The following is an 18,619-nucleotide window of genomic DNA, read 5'->3' on the forward strand; positions in this document are numbered from 1 at the left end:
TGCTTTATAAATCTGAAAACGTTTGCATGTAAGCAAAATCTAGCTTTTGTGCGTACGCGCACATTTAGGATTAAATCTACGTAAAGTTGTATACATGAGGCCCCAGGTATTCATAAATTATTTCTTTTCAGGTGCATGCTGAAACAGTACATTACTTTTTTTTAAACTATATTTAATATGGGTAACGTCAAGTGTAATGTAAGAAAAACAAATGTTGGTTTTACTATTTTATCTTTACTCTGACATAAATTATAAAACAAGTTCTTCTTAAACATTCCGAGCTGGCAGGTATTTAAAATTGTACAAGTACAGACAAGAAAGAAAGAAAACAACTCTTACCTAAAACGATGCTGAGCATGAGCAACTTCAAACTACCTCCGTGGTGCATTTTTACCGAGAAAAATCCTGATGTCGTTGAGGCGGTTTGTTAATTTAACACAAGCATGACCACTGCCGGGAGAGACTTCATTTCTTTTTATTTCGTAATATTACTAACATAACATACTGTGCAATACTTGTCCTGTAATGTAGCCTCTCTGTGAAGTGATTCCTGGATTCCGTCTCTGTTCTATCACGGCTGCCGTATCGCTGCAACCCAATCCGACATCAGTCGCCTAATTAAACAGCAGCAGAAAATAGGTGAGAAACCGAGGCCAAGAAACACGCGGAAGGGATTTGGGAGTTGAGACACCGCCGAAAATGCTGAAATATTAACAGGTCGTGTTGACTTCAGCATCTCGATCACAGTAATGTACACCCGAGCAGTGACACAGGTAGAAACAAACGTAAGCACAGGTGGGTGGGTGTAAGATAATTGGCCCTCTGTGTCACTTCTGCACGCGGTAGAACAGCGCGAGCATAGTTGACAACACTGCTAATAACAGCGAAGATAGGTTAACTGTTCTGTGTGCATTAGCGAATACAGTGACTGAAAAATGCTGATTTTTTTTTTAGAGCAACCCTTTTTCAAAATGTTATATTAATAACAGCCGTTTCATTTTGAACCGCAAAAGTATGCTCATAACTCAAAGCAGTTCTTATAAATAAATAAAACGTATAAAGTCTAACTTTAAAACAGATCCTCACAACTGATTTAGCAGAAATGCATCATTTTTGTATCTGACTATCCAATAATTTAAAAACGCCATCTGTGGCTGATTTACATTGTAGATTTTAATTTAAAAATGAATATTAATGTTTTTAGTTAAATTTTTATATTATAATATTAATATAGAACATTAATGTTAGCCGTTATTCATGTTGATTTGATTGGTTCCTGATATTTAAAAGGCAACCCATCATAAAACTTATGTGCCTCACTTTTGCTAAAACCATTGTAATTACAATCTATGGTAAGAATTGTTACCATAATACATTTACATGTACACATTTGGCAGAGGCTTTTATCCAAAGTGACTGGCATTCAAGGTACACATTTGCATTTTATCAAATGAATCCAGGGAATTAAGCCAGTGCCATTCTCTACGGTTTACTACAGGAAAGCAAGTACTGTAATAATAAAAGATCAATTGAGCATTTTTTGTAAGTTAACATTAAGCCTTTAAACTTCAGGGTTCCCACACCTTTTGACCGTCTTGTACACACAGAAAACTTCAAGCTGATGACATACCGGAAAGCAGAATAGACTATAAAAAAAAGTCACTAAAGACATTTCCATAACTTGAAAATGTTATTCATTTCCATGACTGCTACGGGCCTGGAAATCACAATTATCTGGTTCCATGATTGTGGGAACCCTGAAACTCCTTGTATATACAAAACGTATAGGTAAAATTTGATCTTAACTCCTTTTATGTGCATTAACCTTAACTTGCTCTAACTCTAGTGACATTAAGGCTTTCAGTTCACTTTTGTGAGGTTGCATCAACAAGATGCCATTTATGCTGACAGCATCACACAAAATTGATACAAGTCATAATCATATTCATAAAATCTCCTTGATATTACACACCATTTGATGGTAAAATGAAGTAGCAGAAAAAGACATGAAATACAACCATCCATTCTTAAGTATCTAACATGTTGTTCTGACATAAGCTAACATTAAAATAAAAGAGCATGCAATTTTCCAAAGACTTAATTTCCATTATATGAACAATCTTAAATAACACGTTTCAGGTAATGACATTTAGACCTAGAATGTTTCCCCAATGCAGCTCAAGGACAATCGCAAGCCATATGGTTTTTGAAGATGGAGTATAAAAGAAAACAAACCTGAAACATTCATCTGCAAAAAAAGTGCCTTGATTAAAATCCCAACTCTCACATAACAGGCTTTTTACATGCGGAGAATGTTCAGTGATTGTGCCAACTACATACAAAATACAAAGATGAAAAGGAAAAAAAAACAAAAAACACTGATGACATGTTCTGCATTAATACATTTGAAAATGAATACATTTTAAAAAATAGATATGACATGCCTTTTGGAATACAAGTAATCAAAAATACAAAAAGATTTCCTTTAACTCTTTTTTCATGAAGCTGCATGTTTTTAGTACAATATGCTTTGTACAGAAGTAATGCACATTACAATGAACTGGTTGTACATATGAAACAAACCTCTGCATTATGTTTTACACTTAATACACTACTGCTCTTTGACAATCATACAAAATATTTTCTTTGTAAGAAAGTGCCAGGGCCTTTACCTTACTCCCAGACTTTCATTCACACTCATGTCACACAATACCTCTTGACACGGCTACACCGCCCCCCTCCCCTAAAATAAAATAAAAACCAGATCAGGGGCAGTCAGGTTTAAACCACAGCGATGAGACTGTTGTTATGCTGGTGCAATAAACAGGGCTTTACCAGGCTTCAGCCCTCCATCTTCTTATTTGCAGTTCAGTTAGAATAGATTAGCTCTGGGCAAATGCTACATTAACTCCAAAAGTTAACACAAAAATACTTCCATGTAATTAACACTAATACATAAAGGTGACATCTCTTTAAAGAACACCTGCTTAAAAAACTAAAATATAAAAAATACACAGGCTAAATATGAAGCCAAAACAGTACTTAAAATATGTAATAAAACAGTGGCTGACAAAATACCATTTTGAGATGCTACTAATTAATATGTTGTTGGCTCTTGAAAGGTGAATAAATACCTGTGGAGAGACAATAGATGGAAGTTGCAGACTTATGATTCACTGGTAGGAAACGTCTTATTTAAACAATTTAAGAATTTAGTTGCTGCAAATCTTTCTTTATAAAACAGACATCACTCTGGTTTAAACCATTCTCAATCACACCATATATATATATATATATATATATATATATAAAAAGAGTGATTCCACTGTGCTGTGAAAATCAGAACTATAATCTACCCAGAAGATGCTCTTTGCGAAACGAACACATTTTGGCAAACAAAACAAGCCAGGCGTTGAGAGAACAAGATTTGAAGTAAACACCAAGCAACGTGTACAGATGGGGAGGAATGCATACTGAAAACATTAATGAAAAATGAAACTTAGCATAGAAAAAACATTCACTCACAAGCATCTAACTTCTGTCAGACAGTACGATTTTCTTACTGGCCATTACTTATGAAATTGGTCAAAAGCCCAACAGTGTCAATCCCATTGGGAGCACCAAAAGACAACATGATCCTCTTCTCTTCTGACTGCTACACATTCACTTTGTATTGGATGAAACAACTGAAGCCACCACACAAGAAACTTCAAACCCCTCTGACTGAACAAATGGCAAAAAGTGCCGAAAAAGGAGTCATTTTTGCTTTGATGTTTTCAAAGCAATGAAAATTTGTGGGGAATAAAAAAAAAAAAGTTAATTTCAAGATTAAATGGCAATGATGTTATTATGCAAAACGTATATCTGCATTTGTTGTCTTTGTTACTGTCCTGTCCCACTCTGTGCGCTCAGTCAGGGGGAAGGAGGTCATGAAGCCGAAACCGCTCGCGAACATGTGGCCGCACATCCTCATTCTGTGGACAGACAATGGAAAAGTACAATTTGTATTTAGACTCATTCATGAATTCTTATTTTATATATACAAAAATAATACATTAAAATATAAATAAATACGTATTACACTTGTATAATGTTCACAGAGACACCTTGAAAGGAAAGTCAAGAAAACTAAGAGGTGAAGAACATGACAACATACCAATTCCACCAGTTTCTCCAAGAAAGGTACCAGCTTCAGAAGTTCGCTGTCATTCTTGTCCATAAACCAGCTTTCAATTGGGATCCCATTGGAAAGCTGTGAGTGAAACACATGGGTTGGTGATTTTAGTTACATAGATTTTCCTTCATCTCTCTAGGGTATTTCTGTATTGGGTCATCTACCCAAAGAGCCCAGTCACACACCTGAACTCTGTACTTATATATACACTTTACGCATGCACCAATGACAATACTTCATTACTTTCTAAATTACTACTCAATAATTACTAATATATTCTGGGTGGCCTGGGGGGAATGCTGCTGAATATAAAATTGAACAATAAGGGATTTAGAGCCTTACATAGTATGATGATTCACAGATATCTTCTATTAAAAGTGTGACTGATCTTGTAATTTATTACAATCTAAAAATAACAAAAAAGGTTACTTTTAAATAATCTTAAACTGTAATTATTTGGATAAAAGGCAACCGTGATCAGCTCACCTGATAAGCAAAGGCTTGTGGTGAGTTATCAATAATTATAGTCTTGGACAGATCCCGTCCAAGGATATTCAGATCCTTAATGTAGTTTCCTTGCACACATACACAGTGCTCACGAAATAATCGGTGCCTAGAACATATCGGAAACACATACAGAGAGAAGAACGAAATAAATCTCCAGGACTAGAATCAATAATGCATTCAAAGCAAAGGTTTGACACCTGAGGATGGTGTGGAGTATACATGTGCCAGAGGCCAAAGCTCCCCATCTACTCCAATCTCTCAATCCCTCATTGTAACCAAATGCTACAAAGAAACTCTGCACAGCAATGACAAAACTGAGGCTGGGTTACCCAACAACTGACACCCAGCCTAATTTTACATTTACTCGTATAACAAAAACGGTTTAAAAAAAGAAAGAAAGGAACAGAAATAAAAAAAAAAAATACAGATTTTTATTTACATTTTTTTTACTTTAAACAGTCATAAGGAAGAGTCTTGGGAATGATTAAAATAAAGGAAAAATAAAAAGAAGTCCACAGACCGCACCAGCTGTTTCCTCGGGTCGAGAATGTTCAGCAACTTGTCTGCATAAACTTTCTTAGAGGCAGTGAAGAGAATTGGGATCCCATTGGAAAGCTGTGAGTGAAACACATGGGTTGGTGATTTTAGTTACATAGATTTTCCTTCATCTCTCTAGGGTATTTCTGTATTGGGTCATCTACCCAAAGAGCCCAGTCACACACCTGAACTCTGTACTTATATATACACTTTACGCATGCACCAATGACAATACTTCATTACTTTCTAAATTACTACTCAATAATTACTAATATATTCTGGGTGGCCTGGGGGGAATGCTGCTGAATATAAAATTGAACAATAAGGGATTTAGAGCCTTACATAGTATGATGATTCACAGATATCTTCTATTAAAAGTGTGACTGATCTTGTAATTTATTACAATCTAAAAATAACAAAAAAGGTTACTTTTAAATAATCTTAAACTGTAATTATTTGGATAAAAGGCAACCGTGATCAGCTCACCTGATAAGCAAAGGCTTGTGGTGAGTTATCAATAATTATAGTCTTGGACAGATCCCGTCCAAGGATATTCAGATCCTTAATGTAGTTTCCTTGCACACATACACAGTGCTCACGAAATAATCGGTGCCTAGAACATATCGGAAACACATACAGAGAGAAGAACGAAATAAATCTCCAGGACTAGAATCAATAATGCATTCAAAGCAAAGGTTTGACACCTGAGGATGGTGTGGAGTATACATGTGCCAGAGGCCAAAGCTCCCCATCTACTCCAATCTCTCAATCCCTCATTGTAACCAAATGCTACAAAGAAACTCTGCACAGCAATGACAAAACTGAGGCTGGGTTACCCAACAACTGACACCCAGCCTAATTTTACATTTACTCGTATAACAAAAACGGTTTAAAAAAAGAAAGAAAGGAACAGAAATAAAAAAAAAAAATACAGATTTTTATTTACATTTTTTTTACTTTAAACAGTCATAAGGAAGAGTCTTGGGAATGATTAAAATAAAGGAAAAATAAAAAGATGTCCACAGACCGCACCAGCTGTTTCCTCGGATCGAGAATGTTCAGCAACTTGTCTGCATAAACTTTCTTTGAGGCAGTGAAGAGAATGATCTAGAAGGGAAAAAGTCAACAGTGGAACACTTCAGTCCACTATATAAAGGATGAAAGGTTATGTGGAGTAAAATGGATGAAGGCTTACCTCATAAATCTGTGACATGCGTTCAAGGAACTCTCTGAAAAATGGCCTCAATCGCACATAAACCTAAGAGAAATTGTGAATTAGGATTTAGCCCCTAAGAATGCAGGATTTTAGCCCCCCCCCCAAAAAAATAGGGGAAAAACATTTAATTTCTTAAGTTTCACACTTTTCAAATCACTCAACATTAGAGACTTGCTTGAAACTCCTGGACACTTTTCTTCGTCTCTTAAAACGGCTCTATAGCACCCTCTAGTGTTATGCTACTTTTTTTTTTAAAAAGGCCTCATAAAAAAAAAGTGTTATGAAAATAATATTTCCAGAAAAAACAAACACTATGACAGGGTCACAATCCAATGTAGACAAATGATGTAATCAGTGATTGTCTATTACTAAGAATGACCCTTTTATCAGAAAACTGCACACTGTAAATGCAAACAGCATAAATGGCACCAATGACATGTAGAAAGTGAACAAGTTCATTTCCAAAACAAACAGGATAGAGCAGAAAAAGAGAGAAGGGGATACAACTAGCCTGGCCCTGCTTCACTCACCTTGAATGGCACTACTGTAGTTTCAACTCCTACTCAATTTGAAGTATCATCTTTATCTTTAGAACTGAAAAGGCAATATCAGAAGAATGGAAATGACGAAAATTTGCAGTGTGATCATCTCTTACTCTCAGACTATGATGCACACTCATTCATCTAGCTTACGTCACAATATACCTCTTGACACAGCTACACCTCCCCCCTCCCCCAGAATTAAAGAAAAACCAGAACGTCACGCAGGCAGGTTTAAACCACAGCGATGAGACTTATGCTGGTGCTATAAACAGGGCTCTACCAGGCTTTAGCCCTTCCTCCTCTCCTTTGCAGCTGAGTTAGAATAGATTAGCTCTGGGCAAATGCTACATTAACTCCAAAAGTTAACACAAAAATACTTCCATGTAATTAACACTAATACATAAAGGTGACATCTCTTTAAAGAACACCTGCTTAAAAAACTAAAATATAAAAAATACACAGGCTAAATATGAAGCCAAAACAGTACGTTCAAGGAACTCTCTGAAAAATGGCCTCAATCGCACATAAACCTAAGAGAAATTGTGAATTAGGATTTAGCCCCTAAGAATGCAGGATTTTAGCCCCCCCCCCAAAAAAATAGGGGAAAAACATTTAATTTCTTAAGTTTCACACTTTTCAAATCACTCAACATTAGAGACTTGCTTGAAACTCCTGGACACTTTTCTTCGTCTCTTAAAACGGCTCTATAGCACCCTCTAGTGTTATGCTACTTACAAACAATGTATTCACACAAAGACCGCTTGGATTTTTACCTGGTATATGACATCTTGGAAGAGTACAGGAAAGGTTAGTGCTGCATCATCCAGCTCATTCAAGCTACAATGGACAAGGGTTTCATCCTGTACAAAGGAAAAAAATAATGAGAATCTACGCCAAAATGAAACCCTTGTAGTAGGAGTAAGTCTCCAGACTGACCAAGTCAAGCACCAGGGAGAACTCGGGAGTACTGCGAGTCTTCAGAGGGAGCGCAGGTTTGCGAGTTTGCTGCTCTTCTGTTAGTGGAGGTACATGTTTGATGAAAAAATACCTGCAAAAAATGTATATAAATGCTTCTTTTTTTTTTTTTTTTTTAGACAAAAGGCTCAAGCAAACAATACAAAACACTACAAAAAATTATAAATAAAAATAATACATAGAACATACACAACTCTTAAAATTTACCTAAAAGTTCTACATTTAAAATGCTAATGGTGGAGACAGTTTAAGGTCTTCCTATGCTTGGCTTTTTTTCCCCCACCACCGTCGTCTACCAGATAGAAGTGCCTAAAATGAACTACAAAGATGGTGGGAAGGATCTGTCACAATACCTGAGACCCCTTTTTACTGTCACAGTATAGAGGTCAGAAGGTGTTTTGTGTAGCCTACCAATAATTTTGCCCACCTGATATATAATCCCTGAAAGTCTGTTTTGCGTTTAGCAGAAAGAGTGCAATTTGTGTACCATATTGATCCCACCTGCTCAACTTCCTCTCATTGCTTAAAAAGTATGTGTGCATTGACAGCACAGTTTTTTTCTTTCTGAGAGGGTTTCCAAATTATCTTTAGTTGATCTTGTACTTGCTGTTTTACTTACTCTAAACATTTGGTGTGGTTTTTTTTGGTATAAACTGGATATTGTTGTGGCAAATTGTGCTGATTTACATGTGTCAAAAAGGTAACTATACAGGGCTAAACAACCAGGCAGGCAATAATCTGAACTACTGGTTTGACAGGGGCCAGTAGAAAAAAAACATCTTATTGTTAAACCCTGAGCACAGACATTCACTAAAGGTGAACTCACGGGTCAAACACTTCCCACTCCTCTTCATATGATCCTTCAGCTGGGACAGTGAGAGAGGCGTCCACATAACCACCTGTTGCAGGAGAGCCAGGAGCTGAAATAAAATATGAAACAAAGCACTGTGTCAATATATTCTAGCCCCTGTAAATACACCTTACTAGAGCCCGACCAATATATCGTTTGCCGATATTATCGGCCGATATGAGCGTGTCGCAGATATATCAGTATCGGCGAATATGCCGCCGATATAAATTTTTTTTACAGAACATACAATGCAGATTAAATGCTTCTGAATGGTGTAATTATTTAGGTTGTCCAGCAGAGCGCGCTCCGTTGTTTGCTACTGGCGACCCAGGTCAGTGTAGAGATGAGCGGATGAGCTCAAACTTCACCCGAGTCCGCTGCTTCAAATAAATTATCCGCCTGCCACCCACCCGCACATATATTTGATCGTCACAGTACAATGATTCTAATTCTTAGTTTTGCATGATGATATGATGAATGGATGGTTCATTTTTAACAGCAGATTCAGTGGCGTGATCTGCGTTTTGTGGAGAAAATTTTCGTTTCGCAAAGAAAGAAGTATTTCGAGCACACTAAAATCAATTTTGCATTTAAAATACATTTTTGGATGAGTGCAGACCTTCTCTTTTGCGCGTGCAACGTTTCACTAGCTTGCTCCCTTGATGTCCGCCCTCAGTGCTCTCTAAATGCCGACAGCTGGCTTGCTCAAAACAACCCAGTGTTACAATATGCCATAATTCCAGCCAATCAGAGACGAGGCTGCTAAATTCTGATTGGCTGCCTTGACAACCACGTTGTCTGTGGTTCAGGAGTGGCTTAACAAGAGGAATACGACAACTGAGGTGCATATATATATATATATGCACCTCATGCACCGAACTGAGATGTCCGTACCGTGACAGTTCGGTACGAATACATGTATCGTTCCACCCCTAAAGCATGAGGCCTTACAACGAATACAGGCAATTCACCCCCAATCCAGAAGGGGGCGCCCGCAGCAATGCAACGCTGTTTGATAACCGGCCGCCAGCAGAAGAACAGCAAATGCCATGAGTTACGCACTTGAAAAAGCCCACTAGACAGTGACCATGTGCTGATTCTTTTTTTCTCTTGTTTATCTGTAAACTAAATCAAATATATTTTATAGAATTATAAATATTAATATCAAATATATTTTATAGAATTTTATAGAATTTATTCCTTGTATGTATATATGTACTGCAGATTTTATATAACAATGTAATGATATTTAGTATTTTCACATCTACGTGGAAATTTTTTTAATTTGTACTACTGTCTGTTCAAAACAAATGAAAAGAAACCGAGCATAGTAGATTTCTTTTCCCCTGTTGTACCGAAATCGCATCGAACCGTGACCCCCGAACCGAGGTACGTACTGAACCGTGACATCTGTGTACCGTTCCACCCCTAAGAACAATAATCTTTTCTTCTCCACATGTTTTTGACTGACCCAGCTGAACCACTGAGCATTTTGCTGTCCAATGGTTATGCATTAACTTTGCAATTTACTGTATTTTTCCTCTTCTGATGTTTAGGTAATGCAATGAATGTTGTGATTGGTTGTCAAGGCAGCCAATCAGAATTTAGCAGCCTCGTCTCCGATTGGCTGGAATTATGGCATATTGTAACGCTGGGTTGTGTTGAACAAGCCAGCCGTCGGCATTTAGAGAGCACTGAGGGCGAGGTGAGACGTTGCGAACGTTGAAACGTTGCACGTGCAAAAGAGAAGGTATGCACAAATCCAAAAACATTTTAAATGCAAAATTGATTCATACGCACCAAATACTTTCTTCTTTGTGAGACAAACATTTTCTCCACAAAACTCAGTTCGCACTTTTGCGCGTTTAAAATATGATCCTTTGCGCGCAGAATTGTGGCAGAGATGTAATCCCATACACAGCCACCGGAGCTGATCGCGGCCGCTCAGTCGATGCTGGTGTTTATACCGGCCGCACCGCGGCCCAGAACTTATGCTTATCACATCAGTCACATGACTCGCATCACATTTCCTAACTGGGTTTCTACACCAGATGCAAACGGCGCGGCTAAACAAAATACAATAGAACCCATTATAATCAGTGATGTTGTCTACACTGGATGCGGCGCGATGCGACATGACAAATCCCGACAATAAACTGATGCCTCGTTCTATTTATGACGTACTGACACAAAGTTCAAATGATTTTCAACGGTCACTTTGTCACGTCCTGTTGCGGCACAGACACGGTGTCAGCATAGTTTGTCAGACTCAGTAACGTAGCAGATTGAAAAGTTAGTATCTTTCTGCAGTCCAATAGACGGCATTGCAGTGGTGGCTTGAGTCGGTTGAATGGTGATTTAACGCTACGTTGTCACCTAGTTGGAGAGACTCAATGCTAAAGTAAATAAACAACATCCCCGTCTTTTACTTTCACTATGAGTTTACCATTCGTTTGCTAGATTAGTAGGGCCCTGTGATTTCCGCGATGCAGAAAACATGGACGGAATCGCGGAATCCAGTCATAAATACGGAATTTACTGTAGAATGCGGAATTTCATGGAATTTGTCATATTTTTGATGAATAAATAAAAAACAGATCAGTACACTTAAATCAAATCGTGATATAGACTAGTGTCTGTGAATATTAAACTGCAAAAAGACTATTTAAATACGAATCCTCATGTTCTGCATGTTCATTTGATTACCAGAAAATACATAACACAGAATTTGTGAAAAAATATTATTATTATTATTATTTATTCATTTTAGATGTTTACATTTAGAAAAGCTGTGCTTCCTGCATAAACCTGCCCTTGTTGGTTTGGCAGTAGCTTGCTTTCCCTACACAGTTACATTGTTTATTTTCTTAATTCAAGTTATAAATATTTTGTTCCATTTGTGTTTTTTAAATTTATAATAAGTGAACTTTACCGTTAAGTGCACTGATGTCAGACCCATTTTGAATAATAAAGTTTGTTAAATTGTTAAATACCCTGCCTCCACTACATAGGCCTATGTTTGTCACATCATTATAAGTGTTTGATCACCACATTTGAGTTATCATTGCAAAAAATGTGTTTGTGTGTATATATTCTGTTTATGTATATACTGTACTCTATATACAGTACCAGTCAAACGTTTGGACACACGAATGGGAAGTGTGTCCAAACGTTTGACTATACTGTACTATAATATAGCCTACACATAAAGAATATCGGCCGACCGGTATCTGTCTTGTTTTACTCCCTAATATCGGTATCGGCCCCAAAAACCCATATCGGTCGGGCTCTATACTAAACCCACAGTGCATATATTTATTTAATTGAATCGCAGCCTTTGTGAATTCACAATAGCACTATGCTTTATTATTAAAGTGTGTCCAAACTTTTGACTATACTGTACTATAATCAGGGGTGCACTTAAGTTTTTCAGCCTGGTTCTCATATGAGAACCTGGAGATTTGATTTGGTCATCACACGGCACATGGTGTGACCCATCAAATAAAACTATAAAAAAGAAATTAATAATAGTGATAATATTATTGCACTTTATTTTTTTTAAATAAAATAATACACTAAATAATAAAGTGTGATAACACTATTTTATTTTAAAATAAAAAAGGGAGTATTAAATAAAAATACAATTATTTTACAGTAAACTTAAAAATAAAATGCTAATATTTTTATTATTATTATTTAAATTTGAACCTTAATTATTATTTTTAATTTGAATTATTTAAATTTTTCATTTTCAAACTTAAAATCAGCAAGCTTTTATTTTGGCGGGTTGCCGGCTAGTAAGTATATGCGCTTCCGGGTTCCGGGTTTAACGCTGCCGATTGTAGAGCGTCAGTGAATGAAATGTCACAGTTTTGCATTGTGCTTTGAAAATATTAGCGGGTAGTCTAGATTTATGCTTTCAGTTTGAATAGAAATCTTATACAGTACAGTTTGTCGATCTAAAATGTTAATTGTGCATTAACAGCTGTCAACCATGCCGGTACGCAAACGCGCGCTCTGAACTAATTTACACAGCGCCTTTCTTATTTTGATCACGCACGCGGACCTGCGGACCACTTATGTGCACCCCTGATTATACATCAGTAGCAATATCATTTGAAATGATAATTTTAGAATATCCAGACCTGTAGCTGTGCACTCCTATTCTACATAAACTCTCAATTCAACACATTTCGAAAGTGAAAACAGACCTTTTGAATTTATTGGATTAGATTTATGATCCAAACTCATTTGAGACAATATGTTTATGCCAATAATTATATTTTATTTATAATGCTGTGTGTGTGTGTTCATGTCAGCATGCACATATGCTGTCTTTAGTGATGCCATATATAATTTCTTATTGAGCACACAGCATGTTTTAGTAGTTTTTCCCACTTATAGACACAAATAAAAAAAATTCTCATATTTTCTAAAACAATGTACATCTGAAAACAGAAAGATACAAAGTAATTTATAAACTGCAGTTATACATAGTTCTCTTATCAAGGCTGCATTTATTTGTTCAAAAATACAGTACAAACAATAATACTGTGAAATATTATTACAATGTAAAATAAGTATTTTCTGTTTTAATATACAGTCATGGCCAAAAGTTTTGGCAGTGACATACATTTTGTGTTTTGCAAAGTTTGCTGCTTAAGCTGTTGTGGTGTTCATTCACATTGTTTCTAAGTTTTTTGATCCTGACACAAAATGACCAGCTAACATGAATTGACTAATCATATCAGCAGCACATGTGAAAGTGTGAATGAGTACTAGACAGGTGAAATCACTATCATAATAATTAGACTGTAAGAGTGAACTAATTTACACAGCGCATTTCTTATTTTGGTCACGCATGCGGACCACTTATGTGCACCCCTGACTATAATATAGCCTACAAATAAAGAATATCGGTCGGGCTCTACACCTTACCGTTCAAAAGTTTGGGGTCGGTACGATTGTTATAAATGTTTTTGAAAGAAGTCTCTTATGCTCACCAAGGCTGCATTTATTTGATCATAAATACAATAGAAACAGTTTTAAGATTTTAAATTATGATACTATTTCACAATATTTCTCTTTTCTCCAGTCTTCAGTGTCGCATGATACTTCAGAAATCATTCCAATATTCTGATTTGGTGCTCAAGAAACATTTCTTATAAATAAAAATGTTGAAAACAGTTATGTTTGTTTTAATTTAAAGCAGACTACGCCTAGGTTTAGGCTTAAGTGAAGTAATGTCATGTCTTTCACACCTGTAAGAGGAGGCAGGTCAGAGTGGGGGGTGTTTACACTCTCCTCTGCAGGTGTATGAGTGGAGGGTGGAGGTCTGAAGGCCGAGGGGATGGCACTGGTGTAGAGAGGGACACTTAGGGGCTCTTTAGATGTGGCAGTACTGGTGGGCATCTCTTCTACTTGCTCCATTTCTAGCTGCTTCACAATCTCTTCTGCCTCCACCACCTGGCCTGGGGAATCCGAGGCTGACAGGACACGACAGGATAATAGTAAAGGAGAAGGGAGGAAAGAAAAAACATGCCAGGTTAGGTGATGCATTAATTTGAATAAAGGTGCAACAGGGTTTTAACTTATGATCATCAAAATATCAATACAAAATATACCACTGCATGCATGAAGGGTGCATGGCTAACTGAATTCTGAATAATTTTGGCATTCATAGGATGTATAGTTGCCTAGTAACTAGTGGTTAAGTTCACACAATATTCAAAATGGCAGCCCTGCTACCCCATTTCAGCTGGAATCCTTCTCTCTCTTTTTTTCAAATTTCAATATTGACATTTTATATAAAACTTCCTCTCATGAACTGCAATTTTTAATGTTCTTAAGATTGGTCACGTGTCATCTTTAGAGGTAACTTGTGAAATGTAAACAGTAATTTGTGAAATGTAAACAGAAATGTGTTAAGACAATATGGACGTTTATTTAACAAAGACTATTCTTCTTAAAGTAAAAAGGACATCATTATCAAGAATGAATGAAGAATGCTTCATCATTAAAGTTTATTTTAAATAAATATTGTACTGAACAACACAGGTACACCAGAACAATATTCTAAAAGTTTGTTGGAGTATAAGTGTTAATGTTGTGTTAATGTGTCAACTGATGCAGAAATAATTTAAAATAATCATTCACATCTTTAGTGTTCAGTTGAGTGTTTTTCATCTCACCATTTTTATTTGCTGGTGAGAAGAAATTGAAGACAGGAGAGAAGATGGTTCCAAGCAGGGTGGTGCGGGGTGGACTGCTCACAACCTCCTCAGAGTCCTCCAACTTCCCGTTAGGCTTACTCGTGTCATGGTTTGTGGTTTCTATAGGACACAGTATGAAAAGAAAAACAAATTTAAAAAAAATTTGCATAATCACCAAATTATAAATGCAGAAGAGACCATTTAAATCCCCAACTCCATATAGGTTTATTACTCTAGCTTTTGCCCAATGTCATATTCATGTAATTTCCACTGTGTGCTGTATGTAAACAGTGTTGTGTGTTACCTTGGCTTTATTTGAAAAAATGTGATTCCCAATGCACACAATCTTCCCAGAATACTGAGTGCCCTGTTGGTTACAGTGTTTACTTGCTTTTTAATTATATTTTTATTAAATATTTGTGAAAAATATTCTGTCATTTAAAGTAGAAGCATGTTTATTTTACACATTTATTTTTTTTATCCATTTCCAAATGATTTCAAATTTCTTAAATATTAAATAAAATATATAAAACTATATCGGCTTTATATCGACCACCCTGCTTTCCAAGATATCGCATCGGCTGTCAAAAAAAACAATATCGGTCGACCGCTAGTTTTAACATGTTTAAGTTTAGAGATGCATGAAAACCTATTATTAATATATTTAACTCAATTAATATATTTAAATTAAAATGCTAAAAAAAATAACAACAACAACATACAAATCAACATGAAATCCCCCTTAACTTTTGTTTATATTGAAGAACGTACAGTTCTTGAAACTTCTGGAGTCATGATTCATTAATTAATATAATATAATATAATATATCAACACTCCCAATTTCTGTGAAGAAAAAAACTTTGCAAACAAGCAACATTTTCATAATTACAGCAGAAATATGAGAAACAAAAAGGGAATTTCAAATATTGTGTTGGACAGTGGGGGGCCTTTGAGTCAAAAAGGCTGAGAACCACTGACAATTACAAAAAAGAGAGAGGAAAAACTGATCATAATACACTAAATGACTGATGATCACACACTAGGCTACCAGACTTTCAAGTCGTTTGAACTAAGGATGTTCATATTAACCGTTTAACCGAAAGTTTAAAAATTGTCTGATTAATACTACCAGTTTTTTTTTGTTTTTTTTTTTAGTACAAAGAATGTTTGCGGGAGCGGCCACAAAAATCGCGGGAGCAGAACACACGTTGCGCGAGCAGGCGGTAATGGTCAGAAATTCAGCGGAAGCGGCATTACGAAACAGTTCCGCACAGAGCTCTACTCCAGACTATCCGCACAGCACGTTGACATTTTAGGCTATTTAAAAAATAAATAAATAAAAACTAGACACATTGTGCACTGAGGTAGGCCTGCTATTTAAAAAAAAAAATTTAGTGTAGGCCTATTTATTTTATTATTTTTATTTTACTTTTTACATGGTTCATCATTCAGTTGAAGCACCTCCACAGCAAAGCACTCTCAACTACAAGTGCGTTATCATTTCCCACATACAGAAGAACCCTAAATGGGCACACTTTTGGATGGACTTTCTTCCTTCTGCTGTACACAAAAGAAGATACTTTGTGCGGGGTGGACTGCTCACAACCTCCTCAGAGTCCTCCAACTTCCCGTTAGGCTTACTCGTGTCATGGTTTGTGGTTTCTATAGGACACAGTATGAAAAGAAAAACAAATTTAAAAAAAATTTGCATAATCACCAAATTATAAATGCAGAAGAGACCATTTAAATCCCCAACTCCATATAGGTTTATTACTCTATAGCTGTTGCCCTCATTCAGTTGACTGTTTGATACTGAAACCAGAGACTTTATTTGTACTTTTGATTACAGTAGCAATTTGTTTCTCTTGAAGGCTACATGCCATTGTTTTGATTTAATTTGTCAGTATTTATATTAAAAGAGAACTTATGAAGTATGTTCACTAGCATATTAGTTTTTGCTGTTGTAATGGCAATGTCAAATCATTAAATTTCACTGGTATTAATACTAATGACATTTCCGTATAGCGACAGTTCCAGTGCAGACTATAGTATCAGTTTTCATTGTTTAACTAGAGCACACAAGGGACTGACCTCCATTGACAAAGCTTCTTCTGCGGGCCCTGTAGATGCTTTTCCTCTGCAAGTCATTTTTCCTCTGTGGGGTGGAGGTGATCAGCTCGCAGCTCAGACGATTCCTCTTTGCTGGGTTGTCCGGCTCCACCTGAAACACCAACAGTGAGTTTTATACACACCAGTTTTAACTAGTGGTCGACCGATATATCGCCAAGGCCGATAAGTTTTTCTGTTTGGCCGATGTGTTCGTGGTGGGACTTTTATTTTGACGGCGCTGAGAACGGCAGCACACAGTGCTCACATTCGCTATCTTGTTCGCTGTTGTCGTTAACAGTTCTGTCTAATACGGAGAGAAGTCTGTCTAATAATCAGATAAAACTGTTAAACAAAATTAAAATGTATACAAAAAAGTATTATAACAATTTTATATTGTTAGTAATAGAAAGGCAAACATTATAATACTTTCTCGTTTGCCGTCAGCATTCAGCAAATACGCATTTATATAATTTAAACAAATCTTTGAATGACTAATTAACATCTAATTTCAAAAACCTACCAAACTTAGTCGAATCCAGCTATGGATGAACTTCTTGATGCTGGACAGAAGGCCCTTGCTATCACCTGAGCACTCCTCCATCTCGGAGTGCTTCCGCTTGGTCCGGGCCGGGCTGGGACTGCGGGCGAGGTTTGGCTGCTGAGAAGCCTTGCGCATTCTCAGCTTCATTTTGTTAAGAGTCACATGTAAGACTGAGGAGAGAAAGAAGACAAGACAGAGAAGCTCATACACAAGGTATAGAAAGAGAAAAAGAGTAACACAGGAGGAAATCACTCCATTTAACAACGACCTTGAGAAGTCCAACTCCACTCGCTGGTTCTCACACACAGGTAAATGAATCACACTTTTAATTATGGTGCTTAACTCAGTTTTTAAAAGTGCAGCACTTCAGCCAAGAGCTCTAGCCACAGACATCTGGATGTATTCAGGCAACATATCCTCCAACATGGTTCATCATTCAGTTGAAGCACCTCCACAGCAAAGCACTCTCAACTACAAGTGCGTTATCATTTCCCACATACAGAAGAACCCTAAATGGGCACACTTTTGGATGGATTTTGTTCCTTCTGCTGTACACAAAAGAAGATACTTTGAAGTGTTTGAAGTGCAACTATTTTTGTCCTTTTAATGAAAGTCAGTGGTGTCCAAAACTACACTGGAACCTGTTGAAATTCAGGGACTTTCATGGACATTAAAAATAATAATAATAATAAACAAAAAAAACAAGTCACAGAAACAGGTGTGTACTGACACAAAGGTGAGTAAATTTTCATTATTGGCAAAACTTGTCTTTTTCAGTCTTATTAATCTGTAGCTCAAGCAAAGAGAAAGAAAGGTGATCACAGATCAACAGCAAGCAGCAGTTTCTTGCTAAAAAAAGAAAAAGGGGGGGGAAAAAAAAGAGAAATGAAAAAAGGACAGGGGGAAAAAAACAGCTAATGTTTTCCTGATGTAAAACAATTTCCTGGTGGGGTGG

At 36.6% G+C, this 18,619-nt stretch overlaps 1 protein-coding gene across 1 annotated transcript in view; it reads right to left on the minus strand.

Annotated features, from left to right (window-relative positions):
- Window positions 1-3,894: 3,894 nt before the first annotated feature.
- The window catches only part of LOC107750481 (CTD small phosphatase-like protein 2-B), a 21,705-nt gene continuing 6,980 nt past the window's right edge, over window positions 3,895-18,619 (minus strand). The window contains exons 2-13 of the mRNA XM_016565850.1: window positions 17,649-17,834; window positions 17,106-17,237; window positions 14,993-15,133; window positions 14,063-14,287; window positions 8,778-8,871; window positions 7,913-8,024; window positions 7,750-7,836; window positions 6,414-6,476; window positions 6,246-6,325; window positions 5,705-5,831; window positions 4,157-4,252; window positions 3,895-3,974 (exon numbers count right to left, since the gene is read on the minus strand). Coding sequence (XP_016421336.1) covers window positions 3,909-3,974; window positions 4,157-4,252; window positions 5,705-5,831; window positions 6,246-6,325; window positions 6,414-6,476; window positions 7,750-7,836; window positions 7,913-8,024; window positions 8,778-8,871; window positions 14,063-14,287; window positions 14,993-15,133; window positions 17,106-17,237; window positions 17,649-17,811 — 1,386 coding nt within the window. The 5' untranslated portion in view covers window positions 17,812-17,834 and the 3' untranslated portion in view covers window positions 3,895-3,908. The remainder of the gene's footprint in view (window positions 3,975-4,156; window positions 4,253-5,704; window positions 5,832-6,245; window positions 6,326-6,413; window positions 6,477-7,749; window positions 7,837-7,912; window positions 8,025-8,777; window positions 8,872-14,062; window positions 14,288-14,992; window positions 15,134-17,105; window positions 17,238-17,648; window positions 17,835-18,619) is intronic.

This window comes from Sinocyclocheilus rhinocerous, unplaced genomic scaffold, assembly GCF_001515625.1.
Source record: "Sinocyclocheilus rhinocerous isolate Xijiao unplaced genomic scaffold, SAMN03320098_v1.1 scaffold19, whole genome shotgun sequence".
Taxonomy (NCBI): Eukaryota; Metazoa; Chordata; class Actinopteri; order Cypriniformes; family Cyprinidae; genus Sinocyclocheilus; species Sinocyclocheilus rhinocerous.